This window comes from Pteronotus mesoamericanus, unplaced genomic scaffold (assembly GCF_021234165.1).
Source record: "Pteronotus mesoamericanus isolate MK-2021 breed Mesoamerican mustached bat unplaced genomic scaffold, CSHL_Meso_final contig_90, whole genome shotgun sequence".
NCBI lineage: Eukaryota > Metazoa > Chordata > Mammalia > Chiroptera > Mormoopidae > Pteronotus > Pteronotus mesoamericanus.
The window spans coordinates 31,450,726-31,472,238 of NW_026555277.1; the positions used below are offsets into that span (position 1 = coordinate 31,450,726).

Genomic DNA, 21,513 nt, shown 5'->3' on the forward strand with positions numbered 1-21,513 from the left:
CACAAATCTCAGAATTGATGGTATTTGTTCCCCAGCCATCAGGGGCCATAGAAATAATAGAATAAAGCTTTTTTTTTTTCCTCCCCCAGGTACTATAAACATTTGGCTGTATTGTAAATGCTCTATCATATGGAAACTACAATCAACTGCAACATTGCAACCTCCTCTAAAATCGTGTTGATGGCAAAGCTAGGGGCTTTCCCTTGACCTTTTAAAGCAGTTAACACTGGAAGAACAAACTTGCTTTTGTGGACTATTGACTCAGCAGCCCCCTACTCCTTTCAATTTTTCTGATTCTGCAGGCAGGGTTCTATGATGTGTTAATCAACCAGGAGGATAACGGGATGCTTAATACTGCCAGGCTGATAGAGTTTCTTTTCTACCTTCACCGCAGTGGTTTCCCTTCTGGGCTAAGGAGCTATAAACTGAAAGACAATTTGGGGCTTGTCTGTCCATTGGTTCATCCGTCTGTCCATCCATCCATCCATCCATCCATCCATCCATCCATCCAATATTCCCTGAGTGCCTACTATGTTCCAGTCACTGTGGGAGATGGTGAAGATCCACAGTGAGCAAGGCAGGGCTTACATTCTAATGAGAGAAACAGATAATCCACATGATAATTTCAGAGTGATAAGTGTTATGAAATAAAAGAAGGAGATGAGAAGTATAGAATGGTAGTTACAAAATAGACATGGGGCTGTAAAGTACAGCAGAAGGAATATAGTCAAAATGTTGTAATAACTCTGTATGGTGCCTGTTGGGTACTGGAAATAGCAAGGGGATCTCTTTGTACTGTATGTGCTCTCACCACTGTGCTGTAAACTTGAAACCAATACAAAATAATATCAATCCTGCAGAGTGACAAAGGTGGGATAAAAATCACGGACTTCCTTCTTACCCAACAATAAGTTTCCCTCTGTAAATAACTTGCATTTCAGGGCATTTCTCTTGACAGAACCCCCAAATACCACCTATTTTATGTCTCAGTTCTAAGATTCTATCCACTCATGGGTTGAAGGTGGAAAGGTTGGATTACTTATTCCCTATGGCTCTGGGGGAGACCAGAAACCTGGCAGGTATACATGCCTTTTCATGGCCACACACTGTTAGTCACAGCATGGCACTTACACCCTGTTCGTCTAGAACAGACATTAGAACTCCAAAGGCAAAAACACTGCCCTTGCATTTAGCCTAGGGAGTAAAACAGACACTATTAGACCTACTCCCTCACCATGAGGAACTCACACCTATTTGGACAGTACCTGTGTTCTCTGCTTGCCTGGTACCACATGGTGTTCTCTGCGGCATTCCCTTCCTCCAGGGGTTGACATGTGACTCAGGCTGCACAATCATAGCATCATATCCCCCTGGCCACACTGATTGGTCAGAGGGTAGGCCCATAAGTTGGTCCAATGAGACTGAGTCTCAGGGCTTTTTGAGAGCAACTAGGAAAGAAGCATTCTCTTGGCATTGGGGTTTCTAAGAAGATGGGATATAAGCCTACAGGTACTGGCAGCCAGTTTTCACTGTGAGGTAAGAGCCTACCTGAGGAGCCAGCAAAGAGTGAATGAAGAAAAAGCAGGATAAATATGGGAGACTTTGGATCCCTTGGATCTAGGCACACCTGAAGCCTTGACCTTTCAATTACGTTCAATAATAAATTCCCTTTTATTTTACCAGATTGTGCTGGATTTCCATCATTTGCAACCAAAAGAATCCTGACTAACGTAAGAGCTTAAACCTGACAATAATAAACCATGCCCTGTAGTTATCCACAATCAGAGGCTCCCTTTAGGAACGGAGCACCACTTTGTAAAACAGAACGTGTTCTGAGTGATTCACACTTTAAGAGAGACCCCAAAGAATCCTCCTCATCCTTGACCTAATTACAAACCATTTATTTTTTGAAAAAGCAGATTTCACATCTGTCCTGAGATTGCCAATTAGCCCATTTAGAAAAGATTTACTAATAAGGGTAGTGGGGGAGAAAATACTAGGATTAGTCATTGGCATTTAAGTAGGTTATTTTGGAAGTGGTAGAAATACAATAGTAAGATTTTGTAAGCCCTTCCAAGAACCATGAATGTGGGTGAGAGATTACACGCTGGAGTGCACTTCAGCCTCCTTTTCCGTTAAAGACAATGTTCCATTATGACACGCAGCTCAAAGGCTGCTCTTTAGCATGGCTCTCAGTTGAGCAGACCGTTAGTGTGTGCATGGTGTGCAAGAAGCTACTTAGAAATAATTAGGCTCTCAGGTAGAGAAATTACTTATTTTAATCAAATAGCATTCCATGAGGTGTATTAATTTCTTGTTGGTATTTTGCTGTATTCTTTAAAAGTTAATAAATTCAGAAACTTGCCAACTTGAGAAGTTTTTCCTCTCTGAAAATACTGCTGCGTAGATAATGATAAATTTTATTTGGATTTTTAGGGGCTTTTTAAACCCACTATAGTTTAAGCAAGTAGTTCCCAAACTGTGTTCTATGGAACCCTAGGGTTCCACAGAGGGGGCGTGGAACCATCTGGTCCTCCATCTGAGAAGGAGAGGGAGGAGGCCCTGCTTCCATCAGCGGAACTCTGTCTTTGTAATTTATTGCCTTAGTTTGGGTTCTCTTGGAAGCAGGCTTTGTAATGACTTAAGTGCAAGTGATTTATTTGGAAGAGGGTTCCAGGAAGCACAGGCTGGGAAGTGGGAAAATGAGTTGGGAATGGAAGGAGGCCAATAAAGGGTATGACATAGAGTGGATTAGAGTTTTGGGGCAACTGGGCCTCAAAATCATTGGAACAGTGAGGGGGGAAGTTCTTTTAAAGTATAGGTATTTGTTTTATTCAGTCTGTAGAGAGAATGTCTGCCAAGGCCATGGGGTGGGTCGGCGCCCTGGCATGCTACGAGCTGAGGGGCTGTCGCCACGGAGAATGCGGGTTTAAAAGAGATGGTCTCAGATCACGAAAACGCTTCTGAAGAAGTGCTTCAGGGTGAGGAGGAAAAGAAGATAGATGGGCATGTGTAGCTTTGCTAAAACCTCTATTCCTTTGCCCAGTGGGTGAGGTCACTCTCTGCTTGGCTGGCAACGAAGCTTGGAAGGATGTTAATTCAAACCACTAGGTATGGCAAGGCCAGCAGCTCAGGAGATGAGCGCTATTGAAAAGATCCCCCAAAAGAAGGGGCATGCCCCGCCATAGAGGGCCACCTGTCACAGCATCTGTCACAAGGCAGAGAGAGTGAGGGGAAGTGTGGGCAAGAGCCTTTATTGTGGTTTTGTGGGACAGGACAGACAAAGCAGGGCCACAGACTTAGGACTGGGTCCCTGGAATAATTTCAGCAGACTCTGGGGCATGCGGGTTGCCCCTAGCTGTCTGGTACTTGGCTGAGGCATCAGCGCAGGGAGATGGGCCCAGAGTGGAAGAGCCCATGCGCAAAGGGGCCTCTGGCTCTTTGGTTTGCATATGAAAGGTATACGTGCAGGAGAGCCCCTTACCTTCCCGGGAACAGACAGCCCTGGTAGGGGCAGTTTCCCCAGGGTCAGCGAGGCCCCAAATGTCAACCCATCAGATCCCGAAGTTAGAAAACGTGATCATTACAACAATGTAGCTTATACCTCAGAGTTCTCCTGTCCCTTCTGTCATTGAAGGAGGCTGCCCCGGGGCACATTAACTACCTGACACTTCTGGTTGGGGCTGCCCAAAACAGCCCTCAGGTCAGAGTCATAGATGCTGGCAGCACGGAGGATGCATGGACTGCACGGCAAGGTGGGAGCGAGGGGACCCGTGGCGGGGGCGGGGGGAGGGTTGGCCTCTCACACTGTCCGCCTCAGTTACACTACATACTTTGTGTCTCTGGGTTAGAGCTGATAACACAAAAATGGGGCCTTCTTCTGGCTGTAAAGAAAAACCTATGAAATGCTTTTAAAAGACTTCAGGGTGAGTCAACCTTTGGAATGTCACCTTCATCTTTTATTTGATTTATTTTGATCTCAGGGTAAGATTCTGGTTACTGACGCTGCCTCTGGACTGCAGGACGACCCCCGCCCCCCCGACCCCCTGCCTCGTGGAGGCTTGGTCACTGGGAGCAGAAGTCCTGCAGAGCTGAACTGCAGAGAGCAATTAACAGGTAACTCTAACCTGTGACAACAGACAACACACAGTAAGCAGCCTCTGGAATCCACAGCGAAGTGTGACAAGAGTAACACCTCAGAGCTCACTGAGTCTCTGTCGCTCTCTTTTTCTCTGATAAGCTTTCTCTCCCCATCCCATCGCTTGCTAATTTCATCTTTATTCCTACTCTCACCTCATCTGATTTATAGTCATAAAAAATTTTAACATTATTTTTGGTGCTTTAGAGTCTTTTAAATCATTTCTTCAACAGGCACTTCCTGAGAACCCATTGTACATTCACAGATCAGCAGGTCATGAAAGGGCCCTAAGAATCTGGCATGAACCTCTGCTAGGCAGTGGCACTGCGTCTCTATAGCAAAAACAAAAAAAAATTCTTTTGTTCATCCTCTTTATAAAAATTCTCAACTGGACCAGAATCCAAACACAACACTAAAGAAAGCCACCACCATATAAGAGAAGAGAGCAAGAGACTAAGACAGGAACAGAGAACTACAAACACAATCAGAAACAAGTAATAAAACGGCAGTAAGTACATATGAATCAAGAATGAAATGTAGGTGGATTAAGTGCTCCAATAAAAAGACAAATGGATGAAGAAGATGTGGTATATGTATACAAGGGAATATAACTTGGTCCTAAAAAGAACAAAATCTTACAATTTGAAAAACCATGCATCCTAGAGGTTATTATGCCAAGTAAAATAAGTCAGACAAAGAAAGAAAAATACCACGTGATTTCATTTACATGTGGAATCTAAAAAACAAAAGAAACAAACAAAAATAGAAACAGACTAAGATAAAAAGAACGGCCTAACGGTTGCCAGAGGGGTAGGGGTTGGAGGACTCGGTAAAAAAGGTGAGGGGACTAAGAAGTATAAATTGGTAGTTACGAAACTGTCACGGGGATATAAAGCACAGCATAGGGAATACAGTCAATCATATTGTAATAACTGTGTCTGGTGCCAGATGAGTAGTAGACTTATTGGGAGGATCACTTTCTAAGTTAGACAAGCGAATGTGTAACCGTTATGCTGTACACCTGAAACTAATGTAATACTGAATGTCAGTCATAACTGCATTAAAAAAAATTTTAAAGCCTCAACTGAAATTTTTATTTATTTCTCAAATAGATTCTAAGCTAAGTTCTTATGTGCACATGATCTTTGGTTTATTTCCTGAGTGTTACCTGGAAGCCCAGAAGGAACAACTCCCCACCTGCTGAAGGAAAAGTCTCAAAGTGCAAAGTCAAAGCTGAAGAAGTCCCTGGCCTCCCCATCAAATCCATATCTTTTCTTCTCTTTTTTCTACGGTTATCAACACGCTGACACAAGCATTGTGAACCCTGTCACAGTGTGATTTTACATCAATAGCCTAATTAAAAACAGGGTAAATGAAGCACAGTTTAGAAATCTCTCATTTCCTTGTTAAAAATAAATTATGTTGATTCCATTCATAACATTTAGCCTCATCTCCCAGCTGGATTTTGTGGCTTCCGTCCAAGCCTGCTACATGGTCATTTTTGCTTTGAATAAATACCCACTCCGGCAGGGAACTGTCCTGTCCCACCCAGTCTGTGGAGAGAGTGTCTGCCAAGGCCATGGGGTGGGTCGGCGCCCTGGCATGCTATGAGCTGAGGGGCTGTCGCCAGGAGAATGTGGGTTTAAAAGAGATGGTCTCAGATCACAAAAACGCTTCTGAAGAAGTGCTTCAGGGTGAGGAGGAAAAGAAGATAGATGGGCATGTGTAGCTTTGCTAAAACCTCTATTCCTTTGCCCAGTGGGTGAGGTCACTCTCTGCTTGGCTGGCAACAAAGCTTGGAAGGATGTTAATTCCAATCACTAGGCCTAACCTTTGCTCGGGAGGACAACACTTACAGAGCATTATAGCACCTCACATTTCAAACACCCATCACACTCGTGAGTAGTAAACTTTGGAGGTGGTTCTCTTTCTCTCCCAATTCAGACCTTAAATTCTGTAAGAGCAGCAATCGATCTGTCTTGTCTGCCATAAGATGCTGAATGAGTTGAATGAATGAGTAAATAAATGAATGAGGAAAAACAACATGACCGTGACAGTATTTAGCATCTTGCATGGTGGCTAATACATAGCAGGTGACAATAAATGTTGAATACACGGACAAATCTATGATTAAAGAGATGAACCCGGCATGGAGCTCTGAGTAGCTATATGGTGAATAGTGCTGCAGTTGAATGAAAAGCTGAGGAATGAAATTTACTTTTCTTATGCAGGAGCCACTAAAACAATTGAAAAATGCCATGCCCTTTGGTCTGGAAGTTGCATAACCAGGTGGTTGATAATTAAATCTTCACTTGGCTCTGAAACAGCCACAGTTGGAAAATATCATTAAGCTAAGGGACAATTATGGTTGTTTGCCCAAGTATTTTTTTAATGGCTTCAATTTTATTCTCTTCCAGACTCATTATGGAGCACGTGCTCGCACAGAACAGCGTGGTTTGGCTCAGCAGCCTTCAAAGATGACAGTCCTACGGTAACAGATAAAGGGACCAGGACTATATCACCCCAGGTACCCTCTACCCTTCATCCCACCAACAGCACAGCGACCTTCAGAGAATTCCCTTAGAGCCCGCACCTGCTCTTAGACTCAGCGAATGGCGCACACAGTTCCGGGTCTGGATCCAACACGTGCTCGATTTCCTTTTGGGCTTTTTCATACATCTTTTTTCTTTCCGTCTGAGCCTTGTTTGTCTCTACTGCCGGAAAATCGTAATATCCCTTCCTCTTGGCTTTGAGGCGCAGCTTGTTCCGATAGTGCTCGATGTCTGATTTCTGCTTCAGGGCTTTGTTCACCTGGGGAGAGAGACAGTCTCAGGCCCACACCTGTCCCTGGCAGCCGACAGGCGGGGGGCTTCCGTCAGAGGGTCACAGCTCCAGGGAAGGCTTCATGTCTGGGCTCTGAGGAGCCAGACCCAACTGGGACCCATGCCAAGCCCAGCCCACAACAGTGGTCCACAAATGTGGAATCTGGCACTCACCTACGTCACCTGGGACCTTCCATCAAGGCTTCCTTCTCCCTAATCTACCTGAGTCTGTTCAGACCTAGGCCTGAGTTCATGCTTCTAGCTTTGTGGTGTGGGCCTCAATCCCGCCTAAACACTTTTGGTCTTCCTGTATGAGAGCCTCTGACTTGGCAGCCCAGCCAGATCTTGGTGCCCGAGTCTCGCTTCAGCCCTGAGGAACCCGGTGGTTTCCCTTGGCCATTTAGTTGGTGCCTAGCCGGATTAGACAGTTAGTTCCTGGAGGTGTGGGACTGAGATGACTAGGGTAGGAACGGGGAGCAGACACCCTGTTCCCAAGGTCTTTCCACTCTGGAGGGAGCCTGTTTTGGTCAATCCGTATTTTTCTTGAGAGACAGGGAACGATGAACCCTTGTATGGCCACTAATGCCAACCAGTTCCTGCTCTGAAGGGCAAAGCCAATCTGGTCTTCATTAGAAAGGAACATGGCCAACACCTTCTGACCTGTCAAAGATACAAGCAGATGACTATGCTAAATAAATAACAAATGATGAGGATGTTATACCCTTGAATGGAACTGAATGATGAAATCTGCCTGACACTTACTGGAAGATATGGGGAACCATTAGTGCTGTTTGTAATCAGACTTGACTAAATTAATATAATCATATATAGAGTTGGTATTATGTTTTCTTTAAAATAATCTTTAAAAGAATTTCCTGTAATTCATAAAAGGAAAATGCATCCAGTGGTAAGATATATATCATCCTACACAATATCAGGACCATGGTTTACTATCTTAGATATTTTAGTTTTACAACATTTGAAGAAACAATAACTAGAGGACATGTTTTCTCTAACTTTTGCAAAGCTCTCCCCATTCTGGGCCCTAATGATAATGTTAGGCTGGCAGAACTTCACAAGTCTTCATTGTTTCTTCATTCTGCTTGCGACTGAGCCCACTAGTAGAGGAAGTTAGTGTCGCGTCCCCTGAGCCAGGAATCCCATTTCTGGAATCTCAGCTAAAGCAACATTCCATGAGAGAGGTTCAAAGTCAGAGATGAAAGTTAGCATCACCAGATTTAGACATATCAGTATCAGGAACTTCCTGATAAGATGTCCACAAAGGGTCACATCACTCCTGAGGTTACAACAACAAAAAAATATGTATAACCTCAATCTAATCATAATAAAACACCAGACAAACCCAAACCGAGAGACATTCTACCTGATAACTGAAGCCAATAGTCTTCAAAACAGTAAAGGGCACAACGTTTAAGAATGTTCGCCAAGAATGACTGAGGAACTATCCCAGACTAGAGGAGATGATGGAGACAATTAAATACCACATGGGATCCTTGACTGGATCCCAAAATGGAAAAAGGACATTAGTGGGAAAACCAGGGAAATTCAAATGAGGTCCATAGACTGGTCAGTAGTACTCTACCAATGTTAATCTCCTGGGTTTGATCGATAATCTATGGCTGTATAAGATGTTAACATTAGGGTAGGTAGGTAAAGAGTATATAGGAACTCTACTATTACTGAAACTCTCTTGTAAGTCTAAAACTATTTCAAAATAAAAAGTTTTTCAAAGTCATGCATGAAATTATTCACTTAAGTGTTATTTATAATAACCAAAAATGTAACCGAAAAATACCTGGAAGGTTTGAACAACGAGAGATGAGTTTTCAAATTGATGGCATACCTTCTCAGCTGAGTCATTAACAATGATCATCAACAAGACAATAGCGACACAGCAAATGCTTACCGTGCAAGACAGAAAACTGTCGTGATATGATTAAGACTCTAAAATATAAATGAATTTGATCATAAGCTTGAGGAGAAGGGGCATAAATGAAAACAGAGAATATATTAGGGTAGTGAAATTATACCGATTTTTCTCTTATTTTCTGAGCTTTCTGTTATGCTTTCTTTAAAATAATCTTTACAAGAATTTCCTGTGATTTATAAAGGAAAAAATTATGGCTTTGTGGCTGTGTTTTCTTCACTTAGACGAGGCACCCAGAAGAGAACAAGAGAGGAAGCTATGAGACAATCTGCCCTAAAATCCACAAGGCCGCACATTGCAGAGGACAGTTCAGGGCTCCTTTCCCATCACAATGCCAGGAAGGCCCATTCCTTTAACCACCAATGTGTAACAGGTATGCACATCTAGACAGGAAGAATGCTCATCTCTTCTCCTCCTGTGTTGGGGTAATGGGCCTGACAGGAAAAGGGAGCAGAAAATTGAATTTAGTTGAGGTTTGGAATCTGTCTCTGTGACATTCATACCACTAAGCTGGGATGGAAAGATCCAGGCATGGCGGCCATCACCTGACTCCATAATTGGGCAGAGGGTCCTAATCAAGAGCAGTTACCAGAGCATTAGTGACAATCTCAGAGACTGTAATCACTGGGCTTGCATGTCTGGTGACAGAACTGTGCCTAGGGAAAGATTCAGCGGGTGTGATTGGCTTTGAGAAAACATGTAGTTTCCCAAATTATAAAGCTAAGGGGCATAAAGTACATGATCAATGGATCCTTGATCATTGGCTGACTAATGATGATGATGAGGAGGAGGAGGAGGAGGAGGATGTGCTTTTTGAATGCTAGGCACTATTATAAGTTTTACACTATTATAAGTGTTGTGATTCTTACAAGAGCCCCATTTTACAGATGGAGATACTGAAGCACAGAGAAAAGAACTAACCTGCCTAAGTCCACACGGAAAATAAGGAGAAGAGCTAGGATTCTGACACTTGTAGTGTGGCTTGAGAGTCCAAACTTGTTTAAGTACAATGCTATTTTTCATTGATGGGCCACAGTAAGTCAAGGAGAGGGAAGGAGCACTGGACAGGGAGCCAGGGGACATGAACATCATGGATGTCACAATGACCTGCAGCATGATTTTAAGCTCGCTGCTTGACCCCTCTGGCTTCAGTTTACTAAAGTAAGTATGTTTATATGTGCAATGTAAATGTTCACATGCAGGTTTCACAAGCATGTTCTTAAAGGTTCATAAATACCTTTAGCCCACTGACCATTATGCTACAGAAGATGAAGAAATGGCAGATATTTACCTGACTTGCCCTCTTGCTCTCCCCTAAAGTGCCTCTATCATGCATCCATCCATCCATCTATTTATCTATCTTCTATCTATCTATCCATCCATCCATTATCCATCCATCTGTTTTTCTTTGTGAAATCATCGTTCTCCATGCATAATTTTTAGACTCTTTGGAAAATTGATTACCATATGATATCCAGAGATATCCTTCTGAAAGTAGGCAAAGGGTTGTTTGAAGCTTGCTCAAAGGAGTAAAAGTCATTTCAAAGCCTGTATTGTGGGCTACATCCCTGTCTGACTGACAATATCTTCTCCAGTTCCCACTCACTTTAAGCCCCTCGCATCCCCACTACATTTGACCTCCCACAGTGAATGATTTAGGAATGTTACCAAGAAAGATAGAAGACTCTATGTGTTTAAGGGGTGGGGAAGAATTTCTGATGTTTCTCTTCATAACTACAGTTTTTAAAAAGCTCCCCTTCTCTGGGCTTTCCAATGAAGGTAAAAAATGCTCTGAAAACATCACCCTACAAACTCATTTTTGGGTGACTTGTGTCCTCATTCATTCCGCTAAGGCCTGTGCACACAGAGGTAAAAATGACCGGTGGAGCCCTACATACCTGGATGCAACCTGCCCCATGCTCCCAGGCAGCGCTCCTGGCTGCCCTGCTCTCTCCTTCCCCAGGTCCTTGAGCACTCACCTCACCGTTGAGCACAGCCACCTCCTGGCTCCGGTCCGCAGGGGGATGCACCACAGGGAGGGCCGTGGGTTTTATTGCAATCAGCTGCACGGATCCTGAAGACGTGTCAAAAGGATCGGCAGCCGCCTTGCCAGAGTTGTCAAAAAGGACTGCTCCTTCCTCTTCATCACTCGCTGGCACTAAAGCACAAATAAACACATTGGTTTTATGGATGTAGGGGAGCCGCATGATCATGGGGGAATTTATGTGTAATGCTCACAGCCTAAGGTCATTACTTTACTCAAAATGACCTCAGAACATACAATGTCTGCTTTCATGCCAAGGGTTTGTTGCTGTTCATGTATTTCTTTTAAATTTAAGATGTACGATATTCAGGCCTCCCCTGTGTCATCAATGGGTTGGGAAGAATTTTATAGGTTTGAATTTACATGGTAAAAACCATTCCTTCAAAATTGTGACAAATGCTTTAAAAATACAGTAGTATTTTTTCCCTCCATGGCTGAGTCAGAGATGGGGAAAAAATGCAATTTGGTCAAAACTGGAACCCTTTTTAAAAATATGACAATCAAGAGAATAACAGCATTCAGTTCAGACTCTGCCACTGAAGCTACCCATTTTTGCACGATGTTAAGGTGATGAGTCTTCCCACGTCAACCAGCCACAATAATTGCAGCCGACACTTTTATTTTTTTCTGTCTAAAGGCTGCTTCTCAATGATCTGGGTTTTAGTTTTGTTCATTTGTCTAAAACAAAAGAAAGCTAAGAAATAACTACCAGAGAAACTAATTTAAAGCTACAGTCAACTCCTCTAATTAAATAGAGCAATTTTCCCCTACGCTCTTTTAAATTAATTCTCACCTCTGACAGATAATTCTACCATGACTGTTGAAAGACACCAGCCTGCCTTGAGCGTCCAGAGCTAAGCTGACAGAAGAAGTTCCAGGGCCAATGGTACCTTGCTGATTTAGTTGTTCTGAAAGCATATTCCCATTAAGTAACTATAAGAATGACAGTTTATTGAGCATGGCTTGGTGAGAGATAAATTAAGCCTATTCAAACAACTAAACCAGTAGGCAATTTAGGAGGAAAATAGGTGTCATTAAAATATGAATGTAATAGAAGTATATTTATCTTTCCTCCTGTCTGCTCAAGAGATTGGAATGTTAATTCAATTATTGAGAAACACATAGTTTGTGTCATTCTGTCACTTTTCATAATCATAGAGGATCCATCAAATTAAGCTGAGTAAATTGTTATTTCACAATGTGGCTAAAACACCTCAGAGCCTAACAGTGGCTATAACGAGTATTTTTTTGGTTCTGTGGGCTTATTTGCAAATAGCAGCCAATGACAGAAGGCAATCTCTCTTCAGACAAGTTATCGGATGCATATGTTTTTAGAGGAGAGTTTTGCTGGGCACCATTATCTCCCACCTGGACACCTGCAGCAAAAGCCACCTGTCAGAGCAGCCTGCAGGATGGTGGCCCAGTAATTCTCACCTCCTGCTAGTCACAGACACAATCAACAGGACCGACCTGTGTAACCAAAAGGAAATTGCAGAAATGACAGTGTGTTACTTCTACAGCTAGGTCATTAAAAAACATTGTAGCTCCCACCTTGCTCTCTCTTGGGTCACTTACTCAGAGAAAAGCCAGCTGCCATGTTATGAGGACACTCAACCATCCCTATGGAGGGGACCAGGTGGCAAGAAACTGAGACTCTTGCCAACAGCTATGAACGAGCCACCGTGTAAGTGGGTCTTGCACCCCAGGCCAAGCCTTTAGGTAACTACAGCCCACACTGTAACCTCATGAAATTCTGGCCCAAAACCACCCAGCTAAGCCACTCCTGAATTCCTGACTCAGAGACATTGTGCAACATAATAAATATAGACTGTCATTTTGGTTGCTAGGTGTTGGGTTAATTTGTTACATAGCAACAAGTAACTAATCCATCTCCTAAATCATCCCCCTCCTCCAAGCTTCCACTCTTGTCCTTCTACCCCTAAAATACACACTCCACCAGCAGCCAGGGTGGATTATCTTTCCAAAAGGCAACCAGATCACAGTACTCCTTTGATCTGAACCCTCTGAAAGTTTCAGGTCTCTCAGAATAAAACCCAGAGTCTTTAGTGTGGCCACCAAGGTTCTATACGATCTGGTCCTGTCCACCTTGCTGAGTTCATGTCCTGCTTTTCCCCTTGACCCCTCTGCTCCAGCTACAACAGCCCTCTTGAGCACATCATGCTTGTTCCCACCTCTGGGATTTTGATTAGCCATTCTCTCTGCTCGGAAAGCTCTTTCTCCAGGTCTTTACCTGCCTAGTTCCTTCTTATTTTTCAAGTTGCACCTTGAAAAAGACTTTCCTTATCCACCAAACTAAAATAACCTGCCTCATTACCCTGTTGTATTTTCTTCATAGCATTTGGTACTATTGATCTGTATACTGATTGAACCTGCCCCACCCCTGCCACCAGAATATAAGCTCCAGTCTTGCCCATCTTACTGATGGCAATGCCTATTGCCTTTAATAATGTCTCATAGGTAGTTGGCTTTCAGTAAAGATTTGCTGAATACACGATGACTAAAGGAATGGCTAAAATTTCCTGACTTGGAAAGGAGATATTAGTACCTGCGGAACAGGTAAGCATGTGGAACATGCTATCAACTAAATCCTTCAGGTGAAGAGACGGTACTTAACATTTTTATTGTTTCTGGGCTGTGATACCCTCACTCCCTGGCCCCTAGACAGGGTAACGGGAGGAGCATAACTCTAAGGAGACAGAAAAGAACACCCTGGAAACTGTACAAACTATAGTTGTTTTTCATTCTCATTGTAAAAATAATCATATTCAGATTTTCACAGTAATTCCTCTTGGTTAAGGAATTGGTTGAGACAAACAATTATTCTAGCCCCTCAAAAAGACTATATGGAAAAGTATATTAAAGGACATTACATTAAATATTAATACTAAAATGTTATGTGAATACAGCAGGTTCATGGGAATATTTAATGCATAATTAGTCCCTGAAGAAAAAGCAGGAGAGAAGGCTAAACAAAAGGGTCACTGTTAAACTGGGAAGTGTCCTAGATACCATCATCCTAGTAAATGTCAGCGTCCCCGACCCGGTTGTGTCTTAGTTCCATTGTTGGTTTGAAGTTCTGCAAATTAGGCTAGGAAGGGAGAGTTCATTTCTTCATGTTTAAATTGGCATGACTGGGCAGAGACCACCCATTTCAGGCAGAGAAAGCTCTTAAAAGAAGCATGCTCTTTCTTTCTGGAATTTCCATTAAGCTCAGAGACGAAGTATAACTAGCATCCCTGCCTTCTGGTGTTGTTTATTAGATAATAAGAAAGTCTTCGACTCATTGGGAAGGGAAAGAAAGAATGAAAACTAAAGCTGTGGTTTTGAGCTAAATCTCTGACACATCCCCAAGGGCCCCTGCTAAGAAGGTAGTAATTCATCCTCTGAACTCTCTGATTCTTGTCCTTCTCTGGGCCTTTGTGTCCCGTGACTCCTGGGAGGTGGCAAGGTCTGATTAGCTTCTGAGCCTCAGCAGTGAAATCTCTTAGTGACTTAAAGGAAGGGTTTATGGAAGTTTTTGCTCTTAAATGACTGAAGATCTAAATACATACATGACGTTTTCATCTGGAACTCATTTTTAACTCCTTTCCAAGGTGATACTGGTTTTAATTCAGAAGTTGAAGTGTCTGTATTTGGTTGAAAACTTCCCAAGTTCTTTTGCTTCCAAAGTCCTAGCTCTCACATCTCTCTTTCCCAGTTGTATTTAAACATCATCCAGGAATAGACTCTAAACTAGCCTTGCACCCATGGTAACTAGTAAGGCCACTGAGCTACAAGGACCCACCCCAGCCATGCTGTTAGCAGGATAGTGTTTTCCCCTTTTAAAGTTCTCACTTTTGCCCTGGCTAGTGTGGCTCAGTGGACTGAGTGCCAGCCTGCAAACCAAAGGGTCGCTGGTTCGATTCCCAGTCAGGGATCATGCCTGGGTTGCAGGCCAGATCCCTGTTAGGGGGTATGCGAGAGGCAACCACAGATTGATGTTTCCTCCCTCTCTTTCTCCCTCCTTTTCCCTCTCTAAAACAAATAAATAAAATCTTTAAAAAAATAAAGCTCTTATTTTCACAAAAGTGGAAAATCAGAAGCTACAATATAACAAAACTAGTGGGAAACAAGAACAGTTTTAGAATAACAGCCCGGTACATGAACATTCATTAATTAACCTTAGTCACGCTAACCTCTAAAATGGATGTGGAGACATAAAACAACATTCTCTGAATATTCCATACCAAGAGGATAGTCTATTCTCAGAGGCCACAGTCACAAACACCTTTCGCAAGCTGACAATATGATGCTTTTTTCTTTCCTGTACCATTCCATTCAGTGTTATTCCCTTTCTTCCTTCCTGCCTTCTTTCCTTCCTTTGGTTCATAAAGTACACTACTGATTTTTTTCTGGTGAACTCTAGCCTAGCATTACGATAAGGTGGAGCCCCCTGATAAAAAAGGACAAGGGCAGGGTCCACGGGAGGACTGAGTGGAGAGGAGGATCAGAACACAGGGGGGACTGGGAGGGCAGGGGGGCTGTGCAGGTGCCGGCCAGGTGTGAGCCGCAGATGGTGCCACAGCACAGGCAGGCAGCCCCGAGGGCGATCAACAAACCCTGACACCAAACCTGGATAAAGACGGAGAAGAGCTGTTTGAGAAACTCAACAGTTAAGTTTCCCTGGAGAATAAAGGCAGAAGCGTAAGCTGATGTTTATGATGACAGATTTATTACAGTGCTGTTTTTCCTGGAAGAGGTGGACTTGCAGTCTGGACTCACTGGCCTAGACTGAACCGCTGACACATATCAGGGAAGTCAGGGCAAGAAAAGGAGGGGAATCTCCAAGACAAGCAGCATTTCAGAGACTTGCACCCCAGAGGATCTGGTGTTAGAAATGTCGATTCACCCCAGAATTAGAAAAATCTCTAAGCAAACATCAGTTCATTCTGCATAGTTTTTTTAAGGCCCTGCCCAATTCCATAAGAACAGGAGGCAGAATAATTCAGAGAAGGGGGTAAAGTGGTACCTACCAGGTGGGTAGGAAGCTGACTTATGGCCTTGGTAGGACACAACAGAAAGAGCTGAGGGTGAAAGCACACTGGTGGGTGTGACCTTGTGCCGGCCTGTGTGCATGGGTGTGTGGGACGGGCTCAGGGGTGGTGCTTGGCAGGGAAGGCTTCTCACCATTTCTCTTCCGTGCCTCCTCCTTTGTCACTTTCTGCTGTGCCATTACATTCTGGGGCGAGCGCCTCCCCGAGCTGGGTTTCCCTGATTCGTTGCTGATGATAGAGCCATTCTCACTGGGCGACCTGCTGGAGGTAACCATAGCAACAGGGAGATGGTAAGTTCCGACTAGAGCAGCCTCCTCTCAAGGTTATTTTATTTGCACAGTTTATGTCTGTAGCCTTTCATTCCGGTTTTATCCACAGAGAAGAAATGATTCAGAAATAAAAAATCCCCCACACTAAAGCACGGGTTAAGTAGTTAGTTGTTTTGCAGTGCACCGCCAGGTGCTTGGCTCTGCAGAGAAGTTCAGTGAGTACAGCCCTCAGTTCCCATCTCTTTCATTCACCCCCAGTGACTATGGAAATGGTGGCAATGGCATTTTAAGCATGGCCTCTTATTAAAACACAGCACTTTGGAGAGTGTTGCTGAGTATTTGATTCACACAGCATCTTTAGGGACAAGTACGAATCATGGTTCTCTTAGGCTATTCTCTTTACAGAATGTACCTTGACGACTAAAGATGAAAGTCCCTCCACCGTTAAGTTCTTCCTCTCTCACAAACACACACACACATACACACACACACACGTTTTTAACTCTGGTAGCTGCTAACCACTTTCATTTGAAACTCTCAATTTGAGTGATTCATTCATGCATTCATTCTTTCAGGACATACTTTCTGTGCGCCACCTCTGTACTGGGCATTGTACAGGTGTGGAGAGGTACTAAGACACCACACATGCTCGCCAAGAGCTCCGTATCAGGAGGACTTCCAATACTAGGGGCCAAGGACAAAGCTGAATGCTTTTGAAACTGTTAACGAATCATTATGACAATCCATGGACTTGGTGATTATCACCCTTATTTAGCTGGTGAGAAATGTGAAGTTCAAGGAGGTGAAGTATCCTGTCCAGGGCAGAGTTGGGAGGTGGCACATCAGCCCTGGAAGCCAGAGCCGCCGCTGCCGGTAGAGGCTTTCCCCACATGCCAGAGCACCTTCCCTTTACTATCTCTCTTACAGTGCCCCAGCTGAAGCAGGTCTTTGGTCAGGATAGGCCACAGGGTCTTCTTGCCCTCCCTCAACAGTTGGACTCTGGCCTTCTGGAACCCGGCGGGAAAATGGGCGCCTGAGAGCCCCAGCTGAGTTCATGCTCCCTTGGGCCTGTGACCACGCCAGCCTGTGGGCAGGCTGAGCATAACGACCGACTGCCTTCCCCTCTGTGGGAGACAGTCGGGGGGCAGATATCCAGAGATCTCATCCAAGCCCTTTTCTGGCTATTGTCAATTGTCCAGATTCAGAATCTAATGGCTTCAGCCCTTACAATGGAAATTTACTAGAATGAAATGCAGCACTTGACCTAGTGGATGTTCCTCTTCCTCCTCCTCCCTCCTCTCTCATCATCCTCTGGAAATTTAGAATTCTCAGTTCTGTACACTTCCACGCACTTTAGTACCCTAAAAATCATGAACAATGGAAGTGCCCACTTATAGCCATGGGATAAGGCAGAGTCCGCAAGAGCGGAACACTGGGGCCAAGTGAGGTGTTCCTTATTTAAGTTCCGCAGACAAGCATTAAGTTGGGGAAATGCTGTTTGCTAGGTTCCTTCTTTGGATAGTCCTAATGCACATTAGCATAGCAAGGGTTCAGATCAGTCCCGTCATAAAGAGACTCATCTTGTTTTGTTTAATTCAGCATTTCCCAGTTTATTTCGCTATAGATCTCTTTCACCATAAAAACCTCTAATCTCCTATAAAACTAGGAATATAAAGATTATAATTTGGGAACATATATATTTTATTTATTCATCAGCTATTTGAGGAATATGGGGTGTACAAGTACACATACTCAGAGGGACACATGTCCTTTGATTGTTTTCAGAAGCTCACAGTTCATGGCACATGCTCTTCCAACAGGCTTTACTGGGATGAAGGGGCCTTTGGTGAGGTCCGAAGGAAAGGGAAGGGAAAGGCTTCTTGTAATCTATTTTACATTCACCGGTTACTCAATAGTTTTCACAGCATTTGCACCCCTTTTCTCTCATTTGATCCTGAAACAATCTTCCGGCTATTCCTCTTACTTCAAGGAATGGTGTGAGTGAGCAGATTTTTGGAGAGAAAAAAAAAACCCCTACCCTGCTTTACTCTTTGCATTGGCTTATAGACAGGTTCACATGGAACCATCAACTCAGAATTTCTGGTCAAAAAAGAGAGGTTTGTATGGGTACACGTGTCCACTCACACGACGATAACAAAAACGTTTTTGAAAGCAAGACCACGTCACTTGTGAGGCTGCAGTTTTGGTACACTGAACTCAACAGTCTCCACTCTGAGGATATGGGTGTACATGAAAACTGGAAGAACAATCTCACAGTGAGGATTAATCAATTGTTGAACAATGATGGCCAATTATTGTACTGAAGCGACCATTGCAAATAGCTGATTCTCCACCCTGGCTCCTTAATCCCAATCGTGGATCAACAAAGTAGCTTCCTCAGATCCTACGTAAGGAAAAGGACCCACAGTATATGTCCGGTCATCTGCAGGTGGCTGAACACTCATTTTTCTTCATTTTTAAAACAACTTTTGAATACTGAGATATCTTAATGACCACCAAATCACTGGTTTCCCCTATTATCACTTGCAGAACTTTCTGGATCATTTAACAGGCCCATTCTGAAAGGTCATGCAGTCCTGATCTCGTGGGAATGAGGAAGCTGATGTGGCAAGAGGGGAAAGTCTGAAACGCAGATGCATGAGGGGTTTGCTCTCAGGTTTGGCATCTTAAAATTTTCCCACCTGATCAGACTCCTGTGATCAGCCGCACTTGGACACAGGTGAAATTTTTCCTTTGGCAATGATACAGCCAGACCTTAACAAAACTACATCTTTATGGTAAAACCATGAAGAAAATTTAGATATCACTCAGCAGTGTAGACGTTTTATTTATCTGTATTTGTTTCATCAACTAATATTTATTAATAAAAATCTGGAGGTAATTAAATTTTGTTAGCAAGAGTAGACTTCTTGCTAATTCAAGGAGAAATGCTTGAAATAAACTCTTAAAATAAAAAAAAAAAAAGAAATGCTTGGGCTAAAAAAAATTTTTTTTAAAAGAAACCTTTATACAACTTAAAACCATTCAACTAGAATGGGTATAAAAGAATTTTTATTCTTCCTGGCAGTACTAATATCCTAATTTTAGTAATTTTATTTCTTTTCATTGTCCTCTAAATAGGTGACAAATAAGCTATTAACATGCTTTTATTGTACCTGGCAAAATCATAATGAGAATAATAATTGTAGGTAATACTATCTGGCAGTCAATTCAGATAAATCATCTACTGCAGGAAGAGATGTATGTTTCTCCATATGTTTGGATTCTGCCTTGTTAGGATCTCCCTTGTTGAATAGGCGGTTGCAGCAATGGTCCCAATTTGTCTCCACTACCCTGTAACCAAGCTTTGAGTAGTCCCCTCCTACACTAACTTTGTACTTGACCGTGTGTCTTGCTTTGGCCAATAGGACAGTAGCAAATATGCAACAGCAGAGACTTGAGAAGCGCTTGCCCTTTGGGCTTTTCTTGATGTCCTTAGAATCCTGTAACCACCTTGTGAGAAAGCCAGGGCTAGCCTGCTGGAGGACGAGAGACCATGTGCCACCCCAGACAAGGCAGCTCACCTGACTATCACCTGCCTATAGATGCATAGGCAACCCGAGCTGAGCTCGCCCAAGCCTACCTCAGACCAGAACCACCACCCAACTGAGCGCAGCCTGAACTGCTCTCCCACAAAAAAAAAATCATGAGCAAAATAAATGGTTGTTGCGTTAAGTGGCTAAGCTCTGGAGTGGTTTGTTATGGAGCAATAATAGGTAATCCTCAACCTTCTTTCCAACACAACCTTCTGAAATTCAGTCCTCTGTTTCTCTATGCCTCTTTCTGAGGTACCAAGGACTCTTGGGGAAAACACACGTAGCCCTGCCCTTGACTCCAATACAAACACTTGAGTATTTGATACAGACAATCTGTCCTTTCTCCTCAAACTCCTCCATTCTTAGATTCCACTCTTGCTTTGTTCTTCTCATGCCTTTCTTCCTGACACTTTTTGGTTTCCTTTGCTGATTCCTTTTCATCACTGGGCCCGTAATCATCAAAGGCCCCAGGGGTCACTTTTTAGACCTTTTCCCTGTCCTCACTTTGGTAGGTGATCCCGTCCAGTCTCTTGGCTTTACTTATCCAAACACTGACCACTGCTACCTTGGACCTCTCCTCTGAATTCTAGACTTGCGTGGTTAATGAAGTTCTTGACATCTCCACTTGCATGCCCAATGGGCATCTCAACCTTAACATCTAAACTCTCAATCATCCTCTACAAACTCTTCTCCTACAGTCTTCTCCAACACAGCAAATGGCAAATACACTCCTCTACAATACTTTGAAATAAGCCATCAGCAAATCTCGTCAGTTCTTCCTTCAAACCATCTCTAGAATCCAATCACGTCTCACACTACCATTCCCCAACTAGACTGCTGCAAAAGCCTCCTAATAGGTTTGCCTGCTTCTACGCTCTTTCTCTATAGTCTATTTTCCACACAGCAGCCAGAGTGAGCCTTTAAAATAGCAAGTCACATTATATCATTGTTCTTCCCCAGACCCTCCAATGACTTCTGATCTTTATTCACAACAAAATTCCAAGTCCTGGCTTTGGTCTATGAGACCTGACAGGATCAAACTTCAGGCAACTTCTCTGACCCATCTGCTACCACTTCCTCGGAGGTTCACATCAGCAACTTTGGCCTTCCTGTTCTTCTTTATGCAAATCAAAAGTACCCCGCTCTGGGATTTGCATATACTGTTCCAGCTGCTTAGACTGCTCTTCCTCTAGATAGCCTTGAGGCTTATACATCATTTCAGTCAAGTCTTTCTCAAATGTCACTATATCAGAGAGGCCCTCCCCGACGTCCTGCTAAAAATACCATCACCTTCCCCACTCCATCTCTCTGTCCCCTTACCATGCTCCGGTGTCCTTCACACTCATCACCACTCGACCTACTATATATGTTTCCGTTTGTTTTATTGTCTATCTCTCCCCTCCAGATTGTAAGCCCCATGAGAGCAGAAAATTTATTTTGTTCACTACAATATCCCCAGTGCCTGACAAACAGCAAATGGTCAATAAATATCTGTTAGGTGAAGGGAAGGAAAGAGAGAAGGAGGCGGCGGAAGGATGTAGCTTTTCCAGCCATTGCGGTCTCGAGGCAAAGGAGAAGGGGGATGGCAATGGGAATCAGTTTAGCCAGTCAACAGGGGTTCCCATAGGGGTCATTACCTCTT

At 43.4% G+C, this 21,513-nt stretch overlaps 1 protein-coding gene across 1 annotated transcript in view; it reads right to left on the reverse strand.

Annotated features, from left to right (window-relative positions):
* The window catches only part of KIAA1549L (KIAA1549 like), a 228,125-nt gene that overhangs the window by 33,783 nt on the left and 172,829 nt on the right, over positions 1-21,513 (reverse strand). Inside the window, exons 13-15 of the mRNA XM_054585936.1 lie at positions 16,140-16,267; positions 10,888-11,066; positions 6,732-6,949 (exon numbers count right to left, since the gene is read on the reverse strand). Coding sequence (XP_054441911.1) covers positions 6,732-6,949; positions 10,888-11,066; positions 16,140-16,267 — 525 coding nt within the window. The remainder of the gene's footprint in view (positions 1-6,731; positions 6,950-10,887; positions 11,067-16,139; positions 16,268-21,513) is intronic.